This window comes from Megalobrama amblycephala, linkage group LG2 (assembly GCF_018812025.1).
Source record: "Megalobrama amblycephala isolate DHTTF-2021 linkage group LG2, ASM1881202v1, whole genome shotgun sequence".
Lineage (NCBI taxonomy): Eukaryota > Metazoa > Chordata > Actinopteri > Cypriniformes > Xenocyprididae > Megalobrama > Megalobrama amblycephala.
In genome coordinates this window covers 34,058,310-34,080,066 of record NC_063045.1, presented here as the reverse complement: position 1 = coordinate 34,080,066, position 21,757 = coordinate 34,058,310, and the positions used below count along the sequence as shown (strand labels likewise).

The 21,757-nt window shown below is 39.0% G+C and overlaps 1 protein-coding gene across 1 annotated transcript in view; it reads left to right on the top strand.

The window, feature by feature from the left end:
- The first annotated feature begins 6,463 nt into the window (after positions 1-6,463).
- LOC125256314 (chondroitin sulfate synthase 3-like) overlaps positions 6,464-21,757 on the top strand; it is an 89,007-nt gene continuing 73,713 nt past the window's right edge. Inside the window, exons 1-2 of the mRNA XM_048172211.1 lie at positions 6,464-7,806; positions 9,249-9,532. Coding sequence (XP_048028168.1) covers positions 7,200-7,806; positions 9,249-9,532 — 891 coding nt within the window. The 5' untranslated portion in view covers positions 6,464-7,199. The remainder of the gene's footprint in view (positions 7,807-9,248; positions 9,533-21,757) is intronic.

Sequence of the window (21,757 nt, the reverse complement as noted above, 5' to 3'; positions counted from 1 at the left end):
AAAAAAAAAAAAATAATAATAATAATCCTTAGAAGAACAAGAGGGCCCTGCGCGAATTTTCGCTTCCTAATAATAATAATCCTTAGAAGAACAAGAGGGCCCTGCGCGAATTTTCGCTTGGGCCCTAATAATCCTAAAGAAAACAAAAGGGCCTTCAGCCCCTTACAGGGCTTTGGCCCTAATAATAATCCTTAGAAGAACAAGAGGGCCCTGCGCGAATTTTCGCTTGGGCCCTAATAATAATCCTTAGAAGAACAAGAGGGCCCTGCGCGAATTTTCGCTTGGGCCCTAATAATCCTTAGAAGAACAAGAGGGCCCTGCGCGAATTTTCGCTTAGGCCCTAAAAATGGCAGATGGAGCAATAATAACTGACATGATCCATGATAACATGATATTTTTAGTGATATTTGTAAATTGTCTTTCTAAATGTTTCGTTAGCATGTTGCTAATGTACTGTTAAATGTTGTTAAAGTTACCATCGTTTCTTACTGTATTCACAGAGACAAGAGCCGTCGTTATTTTCATTTTTAAACACTTGCAGTCTGCCACGGAGGACAGCCTCAAATTCACTCAGAATAAAACGTTAACATCCAAATAAATACTTTACTCACATAATTCGAAGCATGCATACAGCATGACGAACATCTTGTAAAGATCCATTTGTGAACTTTGTAAATGCGCTGTAATATAGTCGACAGCTCATGTGGCAGGGAGCACGCAAATTAAAGGGGCAGCGCTGCCTAAGTCAGTGCGTTGTTAATGATGCCCCAAAATAGGCAGTTAAAAAAATTAATTAAAAAAAATCTATGGGGTATTTTGAGCTGAAACTTCACAGACACATTCAGGAGACACCTTAGACTTATATTACATCTTGTGAAAAAGCATTCTTGGGCACCTTTAAATGAGACCACCTTGATGATGTATGCAGCCTTCAAATGCGACCTCCGGAGGACGCAGACTTCAAAATGAGACACAGCTATAGTGTCACAAACTGCATGTTTTGGTTTCGTTTTCATGGACTTTCTATTTGTTTCTATCAGTTTTCTGTTTTCCTTTGTTCCAGTTTCCCACTCCTCATTTGTAACTGTGGTTTCTGATTAATGAGTCATCACCTGTTTGCCATTTGAGTTCAATCACCTTGCATACTTAAGTTCCTCCTTTTCATTCAGATAGTGTCTGGTATTGTTTGTATGTTTGTTTGAAACATGCTGTTATGTTGCCTTCTTGCATTTGGATTACCTGAGTTTGTTTTATTAAAGAACCTTTTGTTTACTGAAACCTGTTTGAACCTTTTTTTATCTTCATCTGGACCAGATTGTGACACATAGCTCTTGTTGGTGAGTCTGGCAATTAAGAAATAGTGTTGTCAGCAGATCTTGTGCAGCTGCTCAGGAGAAACATCTCGGTTAAGTATGTAACCTTAGTTCCCTGAATAGGGAACGAGACACTCTGTCAATCGCTATGGGAATGCCTCTGCGTGATTGCATCTTGAAGCACGTATGAAATCAGTCCAATGGGGTGACGGAACATCATAGGCGGGTGACGTCACTGACCAGGAACTATAAAGCCTACCCGAAAACACACTCATTCAGCTTCTGAATTCTGAAGCAAAGTGCTTACGGGCATGCCGGGAGTATGGCAGGGTGACACCGCGTCTCGTTCCCTATTCAGGGAACTAAGGTTACATACGTAACCGAGACGTTCCCATTCACTGGAACTCGCACTGCGTCAATTGCTATGGGAATGACAATTCCAACGTCCATGTGAAGCCGTTCGTGTGAAGCCAGGGCGCACAACTCACAGTAACACCTGCGCCCCTGGAGTGGAGCCGAGGTCTAGCTCATAGAACCTCACGAATGTGTGCGGTAAGGACCAGCCTGCCACATCACAAACATCTTGTAGGGACACACCCGAAATTAAAGCCTTAAGAGGCAGCCATACTCCTTATAGAGTGGGCTCAAACAGCCAATGGTGAAGGCTGACCAGCTGACTCATAAGCAAGTGAGATGGCCTCAACCACCCACTTGCTCATTCTCTGCTTGGATGCAGGCTAACCCTTCCTAGGTGACCCGAAACACACAAAAGGTTGATAGACTTTCTCCACATGGCTTAGCTCTGTGGACATAGGCATCTAGTGCTCTAACTGGGCACAGCAGATTAAGCTTTTCCTGGTCCGATGTCATGGAGGAGGACAGAAGGCCTACAGTACAATAGGTCTCACAGTATTAGTGAGAACCTTTGGAGTGTATCCCGGTCTAGAATGCAAGAAAGCCTTGACCATACCGGGCGCAAATTCTAGGCACGATGGAGATACCGAGAGTGCTTGACTGTCTCCAGTTCTTTTAAGAGATGTAGTAGCAAGGAGAAACACTGTTTTGAGTGTGAGAAATTTTAAGGAAGCATTAAGGATCGACCCGCTCACCTGAGAGAGAAGGTCCTTCCTGATCGGGGGACATCAGGTCTGAGAACAAAATCGGACCAGTCAGAACAGGGTTACTACCAACAGCAAGACCTTGTCCTGGCGAACTCTCTCCAGAACTCCCAGGAGCAGCGCAATCGGGGAAAAACTTACAGATGTAGCCTCATGGCTGTACCAAAATGACCAGCCGCAAAGGTGCTGGGTTTGTCATGGAGAACCATAATGGACAGTGAGTCGTCTCTCGAGACGCAAACAGATCCACTTCAGCACTGCCAAAGTTCTCCCATAAGAGCTTCCCCACCTAGGGGTGAAGTCTCCATTCCCCGGGCCTCTGCCCCTACCTCGACAGGATGTCTGCTTCATAATTGAGGTACCCCGGGATGTAAACTTCCTGAATGAGAGCAGTTTCCCTAGGGTCCACAGGAGGATCTGATGAGCCAGTCTGTAAAACGGGCATGATCTCAGACCCCCCTGATTTATACACAAGACCAACAATGTGTTGCCTAAGCAGCCAGCACATGATGGCCCTTAAGGTTTTGAAAGGAATTGTTTCAGGGACACTGCCAACACCTCCAGGCGATTTATACGCCAAGGGAGATGATGGTCCTGCCATAGACCCCAAGCAGAGCGACCACTCGTGATCGCCCCCCAGCCTTTGAGGGATGCATCTGTCGTTAGCATGACGCGACGACCGAGAGATCCCAACACAGGTCCCTGGGACAGAAACCAAGGTTGTTTCCATATGACTAGGGCATGAAGGCATCGCTGCGTGACCCTGATCACACGAAAAAGATTCCAGGAACGCGAGCCGAGCCGCCCCCTTCCTCAAAGAGGGCTTGGCGGGAGCACAACCTCATGAAAAGATCACAATGCACATAAGCAGCTTCCTCAAAAGCTGCTTGGGCATGCTGCACTCCCAAACAAACAACACACATCTGGTGTGTATCTCTGCCCAAAATGCAGAGATAAACATACTTTCTGAACTGCTGTTCGCTCGCCATAATATAGATGGTAGACAGACAACAATAAATAGGACAAACAATTTCACATGTAGTGCTTGCTGAAGACACAGAAGCTGAATGAGTGTGTTTTCGGGTAGGCTTTATAGTTCCTAGTCAGTGACGTCACCCGCCTATGACGTTCCGTCACCCCATTGGACGTGCTTCAAAGACGCAATCACGCAGAGGCATTCCTATAGTGACTGATAACTGCAAAGTGTTACCGTAATGTTCAATGTTATTTCATGTTAGATTTATATTTATGTAATCTGACCTGTTGATACATTTAACTGGGTTTGATTTGTCACCATGTCGGTATTTTGTCTTATAAATATTTTTGTTTAATCTATTTGCAAGTTGCTTTAGATTGGGTAGTTTGATTCCTATAAATTTTATCAGGGGATCAAAAATGGCTAAAAATCACCACTAGGAGGTGTCATAATTCAAAAGACAGTTTCATATCAAAACTTCATGATGAAGTATTTTATTTATTTACTTAGTCATTATAAGACAAAACATTTGAAACAATGGTTTAAACATTCACTTAACAGCATTTTTTTTTTTTTTTTTTTGTAAATGTGCACTGAATGGCCTGCTGGCAGAATTCCTTTTGGTGTGTGTAACTTGTGTCTGTGTGAGTTCTGTGAATTGTTTCTTGTCAAACTTCAAGTCTTTACTCCACCCTGTAAAGCAGCAGTGCTATGAATTGCTGAACTGTCAGGTTAACTGTAGAGTACTGAGAATGATTCTCTTGAGCCAACCACTGCTCTGCTATTTCTGACAGCTATAATAACTACCAGATTGACCTCTAGTTGCCTTTGTGGATGTAATTTTACAGCTTAAAAAAGCATGCTTTTTTTAAGTGCTGGAGTGCTGATGAAACCATGTTTCAGACTCTTTTTCATTTGAAGCAAACTTTGTATCTTCCTCAGTTAATTAGATAAACCCTAGGTGGAACATGCACATCTTCATGAATATTGTAAAATGAAAGATCAGAGAGAAATATCTGATGAAATATAGCTGAAAAAAAAATCATCGGCTGTTGCTGTCAATGACAAAATTGTGAATTTTTGTTTTTAAAAGACAGAGAAAGTGTAGTCTGAAACAGAGTCAAGTGGGCATGCAATATTAGGTATAAATAATTATAATTTGTGTATTGTTATGACTAGCACTGAGATAATCCTAAAAAGTAATAAACAATTTTAACATGCCACATGCAAGTCTAAAATACATGTATAAACTGAAGTTAGCACCAGATGATGACAAGAGTAAACTAAATATAATAATAATAATAATAATAATAATAATAATAATAATAATAATAATAATAAAATGTGGGAACCAGAGTCCACAGTCAATACATGTCAGAATTCTTCATTCTTCATGAAGTTCTATGAGGACATGAATGGTTTTTACAAGTAAGAATCTCATTATTGCAAAATTACATAAATGTGCCATTAATGCCATAAACGTCTGACAAAAACTGATGGTTTATTGTGCATCCCTAACTGCAGCTGTGTAATTTTTGGGCCACATGTGGCAGCAAACCGAATCATAAAAATAATCCCTGTAATGAGCACTTCTTGGCTAGACATATGCAAAATAGAATTATATCATACAAGTAGAATATTTGACAACTCTGTATTTGAGAGGGGTGCATTTCTAGTCTGATAAGTAGGGGGGTCAAAACTGACTGTGTGCCGATGATTGGTATAATATCTAGAAAACACATTTTAATGCAAAACTAACATTCCAAATGTTACTTTTAGTTTTATTCACTACATTTTTAATTTCTCAGGAATTGTATAAATAAGGAAAATTGGGTCAAGTTGTCATAAGGCCTTTATGTAACTAACTAGTTTGCCATGCATTGTGGGCATCAAATCTAGTTAACAAGGATACCAAAGCCTGAACTAAAAAAAGAAAAATGTATTGTGTAATGACCAGAGAAAGTGAGAGAAAGTGGTTAAAAAAGTCAACCAGATAAGATGCATACTGTCAAGACAAAATAAAACTTGTCTTAAAATGATTCTTCAAAACAAACAAACAAACAAGCAAACAAACAAAGAAGACTAATGTGACATTCATGTAGGTTATTTACACGGTGGTTCAAAGAATACCTTTGTATATTGAGGTATTTGTTTGGAAAATGCTTTTACATTCGTTGGGTAATGAAGGTCTTCATCGCTGGCAAATGACAAGATGGATTTCAGGCTAGTTTTCAAAGTAAGGTAGGTAAATATTCCACTTTAGCAGACAGAAAATTTGTATCATGTGACATGATCACTGAAATATTGATAGGAACATTGAGTGCTGGGTAAAGGCTAGAATACACTACAAAACTTTTAAAATCTGAACAGATTTTAGGTGAACAGTACCTAGATGACGTACTGCATATGATGGGATTCTAAAGTGTGTAAACAGTGGACACTTTGCTATCCCATAATACTATGGAAGCTAAGGAGTCATAAAGATGAATAATAATAAAAATACTGTAAAACTAACTATGAACTCTTTTCGTACATACTTACAAAGAAAGTTGCTCCTTGTGCTTAAATTGTTTAACAACACCAAAGTAAAGAATCTTCATGTTGGATGGATGTTTTATGTCTTTATACATTGTATTTATACATTTATACAACATACGTGCTACAGAGCACTTCATTAACAGTCAAGAAGTTCCTTATCAGTTTCTGTACATGATGAAAATATGTGGTAGGCCTATTGCAGGTTTACGCAGGTATTGACAGTTTCCAAACAGGTTTCCCAAATATTTTCAATGTTTTAGATAGTCACACCACCGATTAGGCAGTTTCCAAAAATTATTATTATTATTTATTTTTTTGGCAGGCCACTCAGTCAGGTGTAATTTGTCATTACGTGTGTTGGTATCTGTCAGGCAGAGGGTAAATGTTATTCATAGTATAAAAACATCACTTACAACTTTATTTTTATTTATTTATTTATTTATTTGATCTTTTGGGTACACGTAGTCTTGTGACTTTTAGACTTCGTGTATGTAGTTTATGTTTAAATCAAATATTCAGAATCAGTAGACCGATGAAGCCCAGCGCAGTGAAATTCCTGCCTTCTTTGGATTTCCCTGCAAACGTCAGCCAGGGAAGAGAAAGCGCAGCTGCTTCGCTCCGCCCCGTGACTGAGGCGAAGCAAAGAGCGTTTGTCCCGTTACATCAGTGCGCCCAGAGGCTTAAACCCGGAGAAATGCTTGAGAGACGAGGAGAAAAAGTTCCGTTTCTTCGCGTCAAACTGTGAGGAAAATGGCGAGTCTGTGGAGACTGAAGCGGCTGAATGAGGAAAAGGGTTACGTGAATGCAGTATGTCTTTATAGTGAGGTGAGGAAACGGTGTCTTCAGTGGAGAACGGCACAACGCAAGCCTTCACTGCTTGGAAAAGGAAGCGTCAACTTTATAAACGTTACAGTGTGACGCGTTTTCACTTAAGTAATGTGTATTGTACGCGCCGTTGGCAACTACCGAAAGAATTATATTAAACTCTCCTCGCCGAGCAAGAGAGAATTGAAAAGAGAGCTGCCATATCAACACTTGGATGGATTTTAACCGATAAATATTGTGATCGATACATTTGAAAGATGTTTACCTCATGTGTAACGGGACAACACTCACCTTCGGGTTGCGCGACGTGCACGCGAACGCACTTTGCAGATGTTAGATAATCACAGTCGTCAGTCATTTGACTCTAAAATGCACATATCAGTTTGAGGAGACTGTTGTATATGAGTAATCTGCTGTATTGACTGTGCGATGGCCCTCAGGTCTAGAAGACCGTTGGTGAGCGTCATCGTGGGGGTTTTTCTGGGCTTCACAGCCGCGTCGTGGCTTGTTGTGCCCAGAGTTGTAGAAATCAGTGCGAAGAACAGAAGGTCTTCAGTGTGTACATACTACAATAACGCCAGGGCTCAGGCTAAAGTTTCAGACACCGCCCACAGTACCTCATCAACCAGTGGCAGACACAAGCAGCTGCAGCCAGTCTTCTCCAGCCAGGAAGGCAGTGATGAAGGTGAAGAGGAGCTTAATAGGACAGGGAACAGCAGTGGAGCGGGACATGTACCTCCAGCTAATAGTTTCTTGTATGTGGGGGTCATGACAGCTCAGAAGTATCTGGCCTCCAGGGCCGTGGCTGCCTACAGGACGTGGACCCCCAGCATCCCCGGGCGGGTGGAGTTCTTCTCCAGTGAGGGCTCTGAGAAGGTGCCCCTGCCAATTCCAGTTCCTGTCATCTCGCTGACAGAGGTGGACGATTCATACCCTCCTCAGAAGAAGTCTTTCATGATGTTGAAGTACATGCACGACCATTATTTGGATAAATATGAGTGGTTTATGAGGGCTGATGACGATGTCTACATCAGAGGTGAATAGCTGAATATGATTCAAGATCTTTATTTTAATATGTACTTAGTACAATGAAATTCCTACTTTGTTTTGTCTTCATGAGAAAGATGGGGTAGAACAGAAGGAGAACAGACATAAAAAACAAAGACAATAAAATATAAAAGAATATACAATAATATATATTAAAGGACAAGGCAATAAAACATAAAATGATATACAATAAAAGACAAACCAGGAAGAATAATAAAAATAAATGGCAAAAGTATATTATGAATAAGGGTATGATATGAATATGAAGAGCAAGAGTGAAAAGAGACATTGAGTTACACTTGATTTTAAGGTGTCAGTATTACAGTGTAATTATACATTTAAGTACTAAATAATAATAATTAACTACTATAGGGTTAGGGTTAGGATGAGGGTTTGGTTTGGGGTAATTGCATGTAATTATGCATAATTTATAGTTATTACTACAGTAATTACATGTAACAATGACACTAAACTAAAGTTTTACCAGGCATTGCTGTGCTGAAGCATTTTGATGCATACATAGAGCTTTGGAAATATTTCTACAACAAACTTTGAAATAATGACAATGAGTTAAAGTGCCCTTTTCTTCTTATTGTAGGACCACTGAGATGTTTTGCATTTGGACATTATTTTAATGACAGTTGAACTTCCCCCAAATACGTATTAATGTGATGTATCCAGACATTTTACTTTAAGTTGTTTTTTTCATGGTGATTCTCATATGATTTAATTTTTACAGTAAAATAAATGCCTCTAAATAAAAAAAAATATATAATATAACATTATTTTTTATATATAACAGTAATCAGAATTTAAGGGTAAAATTAAAAAAATTCCATGAAAATAATGTCACAATGTTAATAATAATAATAATAATAATAATAATAATAATCGTCCTAAAATCAGGCTTCATTTTCTTTATGCAAAATATAATGTCCTTCCTTTGATTTCTGGGGTGAAATATGACCCGGATAGACTCTAGGCAGGTTTTTTTGTAAAAGTAACTCAGATGTTAATCTGAGATGTTAATCTGAACTCTGATTTTAGTCAGTGATGTTTGATCGCTGTCATTAGTTTGTACAAATCAGTTTAGGTGGCTGTATCCATTGGTCAATCAACATATATTTGGTGAAGACAATATATTTTTTTCCTCATTAAAAAGGTTTTACGCATAAAGATATGAATAGGACTTGCTTTATGCAAAAATAACAGCTATTTTATTTCAACTTTTTATTTCACAGGTCATCTAATGTGACTTAATACTGTCTATAATTTGTTCTACACTTGATGAGAAATGTACATTAATTAATGTTAATATTAGTATGTTTAAGAATATTAGTCATTCATAACTTAGCATATAGAATTGATATAAATGGCTGTTAGATTTTTCTTTAAACCTCATTGTTTCTCCAATGATTCTACCTCCTATAGGTGAGAAGTTGGAGTTATTTCTTCGCTCTCTTAACAGTAGTAAACCGCTGTATCTCGGTCAGACGGGTCTTGGTACCACAGAGGAGCTGGGTAAACTGGCCCTGGAGCCCGGAGAGAACTTCTGCATGGGTGGTCCAGGGATGATCTTCAGCCGGGAGGTTCTCCGCAGGATGGCACCTCACATTGGGTCCTGTCTCAGGGAGATGTACACTACTCATGAAGATGTGGAGATAGGACGCTGCGTCAGGCGTTTTGGAGGGACCCAGTGCGTCTGGTCATACGAGGTAACACCGGTTAACATCCTCCTGTGGAATTTGGTTTGAATGGGGTGAATTGTGCTGACTTTAGGTGCTCCGTCTTAGAGTCTCTAGAGTTCGAGTTTATCTTAACCTCTCATTACTCCGTGTTTACATTTTGATTTTTTGCTTCAAATGATAGGAATGTTAATGCATGATATTTCTTGTACTATTCAATTAAAGACATAAATATGTGTTGGTCAGGGTTACAGTGGATTGTTTGTTCAGTTCAGTTCAGATTTGTTGTTGCATGCACCGTTGTGATGTGCCTCTACTTTTAGATTTCTCTTCTGAATATCAGTTGCCAGATTATAGTCCTCCTTTAGACATTTTAGCCGACGCACTCAGAGGGATAACTTAAAGTTGGATTTAAAGATGACGTGTGATTTAGACAGTAGGGCCCAAATAACCTTGTGTGTATGTCTTGAAATGCAAGAAGAGTATGAATGTGCATATTTTCTCTAGGATAGGACATGCACCAATATGGAAAACTGTATGCTCTTCTATGTGTCATCCAAATGAATTGCTGATGCCAGCACTTTTACATTATTACAACATCAATTGCAAATTATTGATATTGAAGTAGCTCTGGTTTCATGCCATCAGGCTGTTTATTTGCTGCTTATTTGTATTGATATTTTGGTAACACTTTACAATACGTTCTCATTTGTTAACATTAGTTAATGTATTAACTAACATGTCGTAACAATGAGCAATACATTTATTACATTATTTATTAATCTTAATAAATAATTGTTAAAGCTGCAGTCCGTGATTTTCAGCTCGTCAGCGCGGATTAATCTAATGCTTGCTGTCAGTCACCACACCAGTGTGGATACTGTACTTCAGAATCACAGATTCTGTCTTGAAAGTATGACCAATATAAAAATTTCTAACTGGAAAATATCATCTGAACAAGTAACATTTCTGCCACTTTTGTTCTGACCAACTGAGGAAAAAGGCATCAGGCCTACAATAAATCGCCTACAACAATAGCTCAGATCATGCCAAACCGTGCAAATTATTATTACTGTTATACTTTGTTCTCAAATCGTTAATGTTAACAACATCAGCATTACTATGACTATGTGTATACTAGCGTTACCTGTAGATTTCAATTTCTGTATCCACTCAACAGTCCAAAGTCTTTTGCTTTTTGACTACGGGTGAATCTCCAGTTGTCACTGATGATTGTCATTTGGACCTTTCTGGATTACAATCCACCATCAAAATGATAAGTTTAATTATTTCAGCTGCTGTGAGATCAGGCTATAAATGATCCGCTACCAGCTGCATCCTCACGTGATAAAACCGACTTGCCTGGACTCCTTCTTTATGTTTACGGACGTGACGTAATGACGCACCAAGGAGCTGCTGCATGCTCAAATTTCCCGTGGAAATCCACCATGTCGCTCTTATTATAAAACATTATTACAAGCTTACCGTTGTGAATCGAGCTAAGATAATGAGATAGTTTTGAACACTGGCTGGTTATGTACTTGCTCAAAAATTGATTTTGGATCATTTTTAACCCAAAAAAGTTATGGACTGCAGCTTTAATGTTAATTAATAAAAATCCAGCTGTTCATTAATTGTTCATGTTAGTTCACAGTGCATTAACTAATGTTAACAAATACAACATTTGATTTTAATAATGCATTAGTAAATGTTGAAATTAATATTAGCTAAGATTATTAAATGCTGTAGAAGTATTGTTAATTCTTAGTTCATGTTAACTAAAGTAGTTAACGAATGTTAACTTATGAAATCTTATTGTAAAGTGTTACTGATATTTTATACCAAGGTAACAGAGACTTGTATCTAAAATGTTGGTATTGATTCATCCGTAGTTGCTAGAAACGGAGGTTTAAAAGCAGGTTTCATTTGAGTATGACAATTACTGATAATCTGCAGGTTTCTGTCTGTCATTGATACTACGAGGACAACTGATGAGTTTTGTACTATTAATATGTCAGACATACTGACAGACAAGTATTATGCCGAAAAGCTGTGAAACCAGTTATACTGGATGTAAACACGTAGCTCTGTGTTGATGGAGCAGTGTTTTTCTGGTTTGCCATGGGACAGAGACTTTTAATGTTTTATTCATGCTTTCATTTATGGCAATGTAATCATATGCAACAAATCTGCATTGCTGAACATCTTCAGAGGTTTCATGATACGGGATTTGCCTACATAAAATAGCGTTATCATACAGTATCTCAAAAAAACTGAGTGAACAGATCTGGCATCCGTCGTGTGTGTATTGCAGCTACTAGCTATATGTATGTGGTTCCCTTCTTGGCAAGTGTACGCTTGTCTTGTTTTATTTCTGCCTGTTATTGGATGTGGAGGGTGAAAGTAAATTATTGGGAGAAGAAGGGCACCTCAGTTCCCCATGTTAATCTCTGCATCATGACTCTTACAGGCATGTGCATGCATCAGGTGTTTGAGCATGTGCTTTCACTCTGGCTGCACACCTATGGCTTTGAAGCTGTCACATGACTAGCTAAGAGCAAAGCATTGTGACAGATTTCTAATCTGCATTCGCATGACTCACAATGTCCAAGGTTAGATTTTGCAGTCAGATTTTGTAACGTTTTGAGAGGCACATCCTATACTTTTTTTTTGTATACTGTGAGACATTGTTTTTGTGGTCAAGTTTTGACTGACAGAACATGTAGCCAATGAGAAGATGACTTTTAAAATCAGTACCCCTTAACATCATGAAATTGTTTGCAATTATTTTAAAATTGAAAAAAGGAATGAATTATTGTATGTGGTACGTGTAAAAGTAATTACAACTGCTTAATAAGGTGTGGAAATATTTTCCAGTAAATGCACAGCTAAAGTAGTTCCAGGCAGGTTTTGATCACATTACTGTTTCATATCACAAATGATTTCATTTATTTCAAAGGTCCTTACAACCGACAACAGCAACTAAAAACAACAAAGACATTGACTAAGCAAATAAATATAACAAACCATAGAATAAAAATGACAAACTATATCCATGTCTTCCCTAAGAAATTACGTTTAATTATCTATGTAATGTATGCTCTTTTTCTCCCACTTTCTCTCCCATACAGAACACACACATACATACAGAACACACTCACACACACAGAAACATACATGTGTACAGAAAATTGTTGTCAGCACTGCCCTGTGACTTTCATTTAAACAAAAAAAGCTACATAACACTGTTTTTGAAGGAGATAAACACTTATCTTCACTGTTAGTAGAGACACTGTTGCTGAACTATCGAGCCGCACAGACTCGGGTATTTCACAGATGCTTAAATCAGTCAGTCAGTCTCTCTCTCTGTAATAACTGCATTAGTGGCTCAAGCCTTTGTTACCGGCCACTATACAAATAAATTTGACTTGACTTGGTTTTCTCCTTTGTAAAATGGATTTCTCTCCAGTCTAAAGTACTGCTGAAAACAGATCTTATGTAACTGCATGCTCCTGCACCAGCCAGCGGTGCCCACTATGAATGGTCTCGTAGACCCAAATAGGTTTGTGCTTTGGCTGCTTATAGATATGGAGAGGGGTTCTAACATCTTTTCCATCAGACTGCAAAAATGACTGGCCTACCAGTAAGATTCTTGCTTTTGGCCACATGCCCAAAGCCAATGCTGCCTTTTTCTGTAGGCCGGTACTGATATAAGGCTTGATGATCACAGCGGCATTGGTGTGTCAGGGGTCGCTAGAGACCATCTGAGAGATGGTTTATCATGCAGCTCAGGACAGGAACTGACACAGCATTATGTCACTGATTAATTCAGTCGCAGTTAAATGTATTCAGCACCTCAGAGACACAAACACTGACACACAGCGTTTACTGACTAACACACATCATTTACTTTAATACCTCAATGACATGCTTACAAAGAGTACTGTGCTGTACCAGGTGTTAATACCGTGGTATAAAATAATGACCATATTCTTGTGGCATGTTATTTCTGCAAGCATGCAGATAGATTTTTGTATCATCTGAAGAATAAAAATGAAAGCGATGCTGAAGTCAGCTGGTTGTGTTACTGGCTTTATTTTTTGTATTGGCTTGTTGTTTTTTTGTTTTGTTTTTAGTCATAGCTAAGAAATCTTTAATTTTGCATTGAAGGACAGGAATATTGATCAGTGATCCTGCTTGAAGAGAATACTGAAAAATGGCACATTTGACTGTGAGTCTTGACTTGATTTCATGTGATTATAGACTCTGAGAGAGTGAGCTGTGTTTTTGTCCGATAATTCCTCAGCGCAGATTTCCTCCCTGCAGACTTAAAGGCTTGATGTTCCTCCCTCACTCTAACACTTCATGTTGTGTGGGTTGAACTGTATCTTCAAAATGTTTTCACTGAGCAAAGCAAAAGCAAGCAAATATTTACATTAAACACACACACACATAAGTATGGGAATGTTTTGGCCACATTTTTGATAAATATGTCCAGATATCTTAGGCAGTGACATTAAAGGGTTAGTTCACCCAAAAATGAAAATTCTGTAACACAAACAAGATATTTTTGATGAAATCTGAGCGAGAGGTATATGACTCGTCCACAGTCAGCAATATAATCAACACTTTCAAGGTCCAGAAATATACTAAAGACATTGTTAAAACAGTTGACTTCACTACAGTGGTTCAACCTTAATTTTATGATGTGATGAGAATAGTTTTTGTGCACAAAAACAAAACAAAACGACTTTATTCAACAATCTCTTCTTTTCCCTGTCATTATCCTTACACAGGTGAAGCAGTAAGCACAGTGAAGGCTTCCGTGTTTACACCCGAATGCTGGCTCAGTATTGGCCAAAGCTGCACACATGAGCAGCACAACACATGCATGTGATGCTGAAGCAGTAGCCGGCCAATAACGAGTCGGCGTTCCCACGTAGAATATGGAAGCGCTAGACATAAACAGTGCATTAGAATGACACAGAAGAAAAGATATTATTGAATAAAGTTTTTTTTTTTTTTTTTTTTTGCGCACAAAGGGCCAGATTGACTAAGGGCTTGCACTAGCGCAAACCCTCTTTTGGCGTTAAAAAACTACTGTCGGGACACAGTGCAAAAATAGCACTGAAAAGGCGTGGACTGAGTTGTTTTTGCGGCTAACCTTATTGCATATGCATTTGTAGGAGTTTCCCTTTCAGATACAAAATTTATGGGAGGAGAGTACTTAAATGAATCACACAACGCGATTTACTAATGTTTGAGCTGGTCAGTTTACTGGTATTTGCGCCATTATTTAACGCCCCAAAAAAGCATGTCTTAACCCATTTTGTGACATGGCTGCAATTGTTGCTGCTAGGAGGAGACACCGCAGAGAACAGAGACCGCATGGTAGAAGGGAGAACATACTTTCCATTTTGACAATAATGGCTGTATGTTAAGTTATTTTCAGAGGAAAGTAAATCTATACTGCTATACAAGCCGCACATTGACTACTCTCTCTCTCTCTCTCTCTCTCTCTCTCTCTCTCTCTATATATATATATATATATATATATATATATAGGCCAACATGGCTTGGCAAACAATATTATATATGTGTACATGTTTGTCAGATTACATGTAACAAGTTGCGCCTGTGTCGACCCACACCTGATGAGAGCATCAGCTCTGCTTATTTGTGACCCAACGCTAATTTGTGCTGCTCTTGTTAGATTGCATTGGTCATTATGTAAATTATTTGACTGCTTCTGTGTTCTTTAATTTGCACGTCAGCAGTAGATCACGCGCAATACTTGCCACTCCCATTGATGCATTTGTGGAATTGCGCTCTCACGCTACTTTGCCCTGTTTAGTAAATCTGGCCCAAAAAGTATTCTTGTCGCTTCATAACATTAAGGTTGAACCACTGCAGTCACGTCGACGGTTTTAACAATGTCTTTAGGACCTTTCTGGACCTTGAAAGTATTGATTATATTGCTGTCTATGGAAGAGTCATATACCACATGGATTTCATCAAAAATATCTTAATTTGTGTTCCGAAGATGAACGAAGGTCTTATGGGTGTGGAACGACATAAGGGTGAGTAATTAATGACAGAATTTTCATTTTTTGGTGAACTAACCCTTTAAGGAAGAGAAATTAAATGTGTGTTAAACAGAACAGGCTCACAATACAGTATGCACACCTAAAGTCAACATGAAATGGAATTGGACCCTATTTGCTTAAAACAAATTTCTGGTCTTATTGTGCATGATTCAGTACATGTTATTGTCAGGGATGGTGGGTGAGGGGATGAAGCGAGGACTCAATCGCAGAATATAATAGACTTTTATTAATAAAAATGAAACTAACCCAAGGGGGAAACAAGACTAGACTTGACTTCTTGACTTAACTTGCTAACTTGACTTCTTGACTTGACTTGAGAGAAACACACACATGAGGGAATGTACGATGATGATCCAGCAGAGGACTGCAAACACAGGGAGAATAAATAGGGTAGGGTAGTTTTCTCATAATAATCACGATTTTGCCCATCACAGTTCGGTACAGGTGTCAGAATTGCATCTCACCACAGCAGATCTTTATTTGTGTGTGTGACAGAGGGATTCCTGCCACTGTTTTGACACTTTTACACATTTTACAAGTTATTCACGAGTTCTCGACTGGTCAAAATACCCTAATAAGTAGGCTATGCACATAGAGCGAGTACATTTAGCCCAGCACACAGCATTGTTTTGGATGTTTGGTAAGTAATGTCTCGAAATATACTTCATAAAGGCTGACCAATCTGGTTGTGAATGTATCCCTATGCCTTTAGGTTTGGTGTTAAAAATGACAATGTATACGCTAACTTCTTCATGTAAAACCTAGAATACTGTCTAACACTTGATGGCTGCTCTGTTGGCGTTGTCAGTTAGGAACCTGGGTGTGCTCTTTGATACCAATCTTTCATTTGAAAGCCATGTTTCTAGCATATGTAAAACCGCATTCTTCCATCTTAAAAATATATCTAAGCTACGACATATGCTCTCAATGACAAATGTGGAACAGTTAGTTCATGCGTTCAATGACCTCAAGGCTAGATTACTGTAACGCTCTACTGGGTGGTTGTTCTGTTTGCCTGTTAAACAAACTACAGCTGGTCCAAAACGCAGCAGCTAGAGTTCTTACTAGAACCAGGAAGTATGACCATATTAGCCCGGTTCTGTCAACACTGCATTGGCTCCCTATTAAACACTGTATAGATTTTAAAATCTTGCTAATTACTTACAAAACACTAAATGGTTTAGCTCACCAGTACCTGAGCGAGCTCTTAATAGTCCTTCACATCTATTGCGAGCTCAGAATTCTGGACAGTTGATAATACCTAGAATATCAAAATCAACTGCAGGCGGTAGATCCTTTTCCTATTTAGCATCTAAACTTTGGAACAGTCTTCCTATCACTGTTCGGGAAGCAGACACACTCTGTCAGTTTAAATCTAGACTAAAAACACATCTGTTTAAGCTTGCGTAAACCATTATCTACTTCTATAATTCAAATCATGTAAATTGTTAGGCTGCATAGATTAGGTCAGCCGGAACTGGGAACACTTCCCATAACACCTAATGAACTCGCTACATCATAAGAAGAATGGCGTCTACGCTAACATTAGTCTTTCTCTGTTAATCCCGAGGTTTGCCGCAGCCTGCCAGATCCAGGCCGTATACAGATGAGATTAGGACCTGCGCCTTGACCTGCGCCTAGACAGCCCTGAAGTGTCAATTTAACTATCCCCTGCGAAGGCCTTCTTCCCTTTCCTTTCCCTATGTATAGATAAAACGTTATCAAAATTATTCCAGTTCGCATAGATCCGCGGACACAACTAATTTTTCTTTAGTATGCGGACTAGACAGGTAATTTGGCAAATATCACTTTTTTAAAAAGACCAAGCTTCTGCGCACATACACACTCAAACATGCAAACCTATAGACTAAACACATAAATGAACGGCAAGAATGCATTAAAGGTATTTGTTTTTCAGTAGGAAAGGTGTCATTTAAGCGGCCCCTAAAGTAATAATTAGCAAATTTTTCCAACGGAAGTGATTCAATCAAAAAACAATTTTAGCTCAATAATAATTTTCCTGTTGTCACTGTGAAGCTGCTTTGAAATGATATGTATTGTGAAAAGCGCTATATGAAGATGACTTGACTTGACTAAGCAGACCAGGACTAAATGTCTGGACCAAACGAATCAAGTGAACTGAACTACAAGTGTGAACACACCCTGAGTCTGGCTGCTTCTCACTTCGTATTTCACAGTTGCAGGTAGGAAATGTGACAGCGGGACAGCGAGTAATGATAATTTGTTGGTTAATAAGGCAATGAATCTGATGTTGATTTAGTAACTATTCTGGGCTGCTTTTCCCAAAAGCATTGTGAGCCTAGTTGATCATAGAGCTATATTATATATTCAGTGTGTATAATATGTGATGAAAGTGACCAAACAAGTAGAAGTCGACAAGCCACTTATATTTATGCTTCTATCTCTACAATGTCCTAATGTTGTGCAAGGGGTAGACTAACACTGTACTCATAGTACTCTGTTTTTCGAAAACAGCTTCAGGATGCAGTGTGAAGATGACCAGTAAATGTATCATCCTATCTAGAACATTTGGCTTTCTGCCTCCAGTGAAATGGCTCTGTCAAATTTAATTACTTTCTCTATTCTCCTTTATGTCTTAATGTTAGACCCAGCCTCAATCACCAGGATTACTAGTTTCAGGCATGCTGAACCTCTCTCCTTCACATGTGATTTGATATAAAAATGGTCAACAGAAAGTCAATGCTTTCTTCAGCCGAAGAGGCAAACAGAAGACCAGGAAGGGGAATCAAAGATATGGTAGATGACGGAATATTACTGCTTCACAGTATTGTCCCGTAATGTTAAAATCCTTGAAATGGAGACGTGAATACAGACACATCTGTGTTCTTTTCACTCAGTTTACCATTTAGTTTTGATGGCACTGAAAGAGGTCTGAGTTTGGTCCTTCTACAGAAGTGTGAGCACTCTTGAGATTGACCATTTCTTCTGGCTTCAGAGAGTGGGCAGCTCCATGTACCTTTCAATGCTGAATTCTGTTTTTTTTTTGTTTTTTTTCTCGGTGTGTTAGCACCACCATTGTGCTGGAAACAGCTTAGGACACACTGTAAAACCGAACAGTGAAATTAATTAAATTAAATGAGTTTGTATAACACTCAAATAATAATGAAAGTTCATTGTACTTAATAGAAAAAAGTTGCATGAACTCAAAATTTCATTGTAGTAAGCTGAACTTAATATGATTGAGTTGAGCTGCAGCACATTTCTAATTCCCAGCATGCTTTGCATCAGACCATATAAATAACTGTTGAAATTAAGTGTTATTTTGTGTGCTTTTGCACAAGATTAACATATGGAGATATAAGTTAATGTTTAATGTTGTGTTATGTTGGGATTCAGGGGGGGTTCTGTTATGTTAGTTTTGTAGGGTTACCACTGTGGTGAAGAGTAGAGCCTGCGGTTAGGTTGAGAATGAGCTGCAAAACATTTAAGACCACATATGTTGTTTGATTACATATATGCAAGTATGTAATGACTCTCTGATAATGTCTCTCTGATAGTTATAATAGCATGTGTTATTTGCTATGTAACATTTAACCAAGATCTGAATGTGATGTTTATGTAAATTAACTGTATGTAATTAACATTATGATGAGTTGGGAAAGGGAAGCTGGTGACGGGATTGTTAGTGAGAGACACCTGTGCACCACACTGGCCTTGATCCGCTTCCATGGCTCTCAGCCCTGCTCCACTTGTCACAAAAATTTTAAGTTCTACCAACTTTAAAAAAAAATGAGTTAGTTTACTTAAATGTTTTGAGGTAATAAGTTTCCTCAAATGTTTTGAGTATTCTGAACTTTTTAGGGTTTTACAGTGCACATTAGCCAAAACTCTAATTGTATTGGTCAGCCCTATCTAAAGATAGTGAAAAGATGCATAGGTATTTGCAGTAAACATTCACAATAAATATTCCTTTGTTGTGAATAGTCCTGTCATGTAAATGCAAAATAAGGAACTTAATTAAATTAGTGTATCTCAGTGCATGTGAGGGAAGACTCAAACAACATCAGTGAAACATGTGGATCTGTGAACAGCTCATTATGTGTTTTATCTTTGAAGTGTCACCTGTGAAGTATTCTCAGAGGATCTACTTATGATGTTGAGTAGCATAGACGGGCCGTACTCACTACCTTCACTGATATCCATTCCAGTGTCCTGAATTGTTCCCAGGAGAACTGGGAAAAATGCCTGAGAAAAATTCCTGAGCTTCTGTCACAGGAAATATATGTCCTCCCAAAGGCATTCTGGACTAAATGATGGGAACATCAAAGCTTTCCTTATTATATGTCCTACTGGCCAGAGCAAGCTGCGACTTAAATGCTAATGAAGTTGCATCTGCAGGCAAGGTTGAACTAATGGAATTGACAAGTAGAACTCATCGAAGCCCTTTGGAAGCTGTTTCTTCTTCTGGAATTATCAGGAGCTTTGCCATAGACATTGTCCATGATTCCTGCTGTGCATTGAGAACAGGGAGCATCTTAGCTCAGGAGCAGGGTGCTAGGTCAGGGAACCTTTTTAATGTTTTTTTTTTTTTTTGGTGCATGTACACACAGAAAGTGAGAGAGCAGTGAACAATTTCATAATGCAGTACATAAAACTGCATCATCCTACCTGTTGTAGAATTTCAGAAAGTTACAATGCCATTCAACCCCCTTCCCCTTTTTTTCAAACTGATTTAAATCAATAATGTATAAACCTGTAAAGGCAGGCCTACAGTAGCATTCTAATTAATAACTTAATGTTATTTTAACTTGAATTATCATTTCTTCTCTCTTAGGGTGTTTTCACACCTATGGATCGTTTGTTATGTTCCGAAACAGGCACTAAATTTGTTACAATGTTGCATTTTCGGTTCGCTTTCACATGGCAACATTTCAAAGCGTACCAAAATGTGTTTATGCAAGTCACATGCGAGTACAACTGTCCTCTTATTGGGCAGAGTTTTCTCTGCATCATCCATCAAAATAATGATTGACAAGTTAGCTCCATGAGTTTATTGTGGCTTTATTTGTAAAGTCGAGACACACGCAAACACTACATGAATGTAGCCGTCATTCCAGCTGTTAAATGATATACTACATTCATATTAAATTCAAACACACTCTCTCTCTCTCTCTCTCTCTCTGGATCTCCCAGCGCTGTCTAGTAGGCAAACTGTTGTCAGTGTGTCGAGAGACCATATATGAATGTTATAATGGTGCAGAACGGGAATCAAGGCTTTGTCGCGTCAGCATTCTCGCACGGAGAAGTGCAATTACACAACATAGAGGCGCTATTTGGTTTTCAACTATGCTAAATAATGTGCTCACTCACAGAATCAGACAATACTGCTTTTTTTATAGCACATTTCCCGTTATGAATTATGATATTGTTTGGTTCGTTGGTCCGTTGGGTCGGATTGCTTTCACATCTCAAGCGAACCACTCCAAAGTTCGTTTGAAAGCATACCGAGACCACCTCTTCAAGGAGGTCTGAGTATGCTTGTTTGGTGCGCTTTTGGTTCACACCCGAGTGCAATTGCTGCTTTCACACCTGCCCAAGCGAACTGCAGCAAAGGGGATAATGAACTCTAGTGCGATTCAACTGAACTAAATGAGGCAGGTGTGAAAGCACCCTTAGGGTGTGTTCACACTTGTCATGTTTGGTTCGATTAAAAACGAACCCTGGTGTGATTGCTCTGTTAGTGCGGTTCATTTGAACGTGTGAACACTTCCATCCGAACCCTGGTGGGCACCAAACAAGCGGACCGAGACAGCTGAAAAGATAGGTCTCGCTCTGCTTCCAAACAAACTCTGGTGCGGTTCGGATGATATATGAATGCAACAAGGACCAAAGACATGTAAACGAATCAAAAACAGGAAGATGAGACCCTAAAAAGGACAGAATCCTCACGCATATCGTTTTTTCTCATCACGCATATTGTTTTTGCCCATCACAGGCATCAGACGCACGTCTCCACGCAGCAGATCGTTTGTGTGTGTGACGGAGGGATTCCCGTGGCTGTTTTGACTCCTTTACACATTTTATAAGCTCTTCACGGGTTCCCAGCTGGCCAAAATACCATCATATGCAGGCTACGCACACACAACAAGCACATTTACCTCAGCAC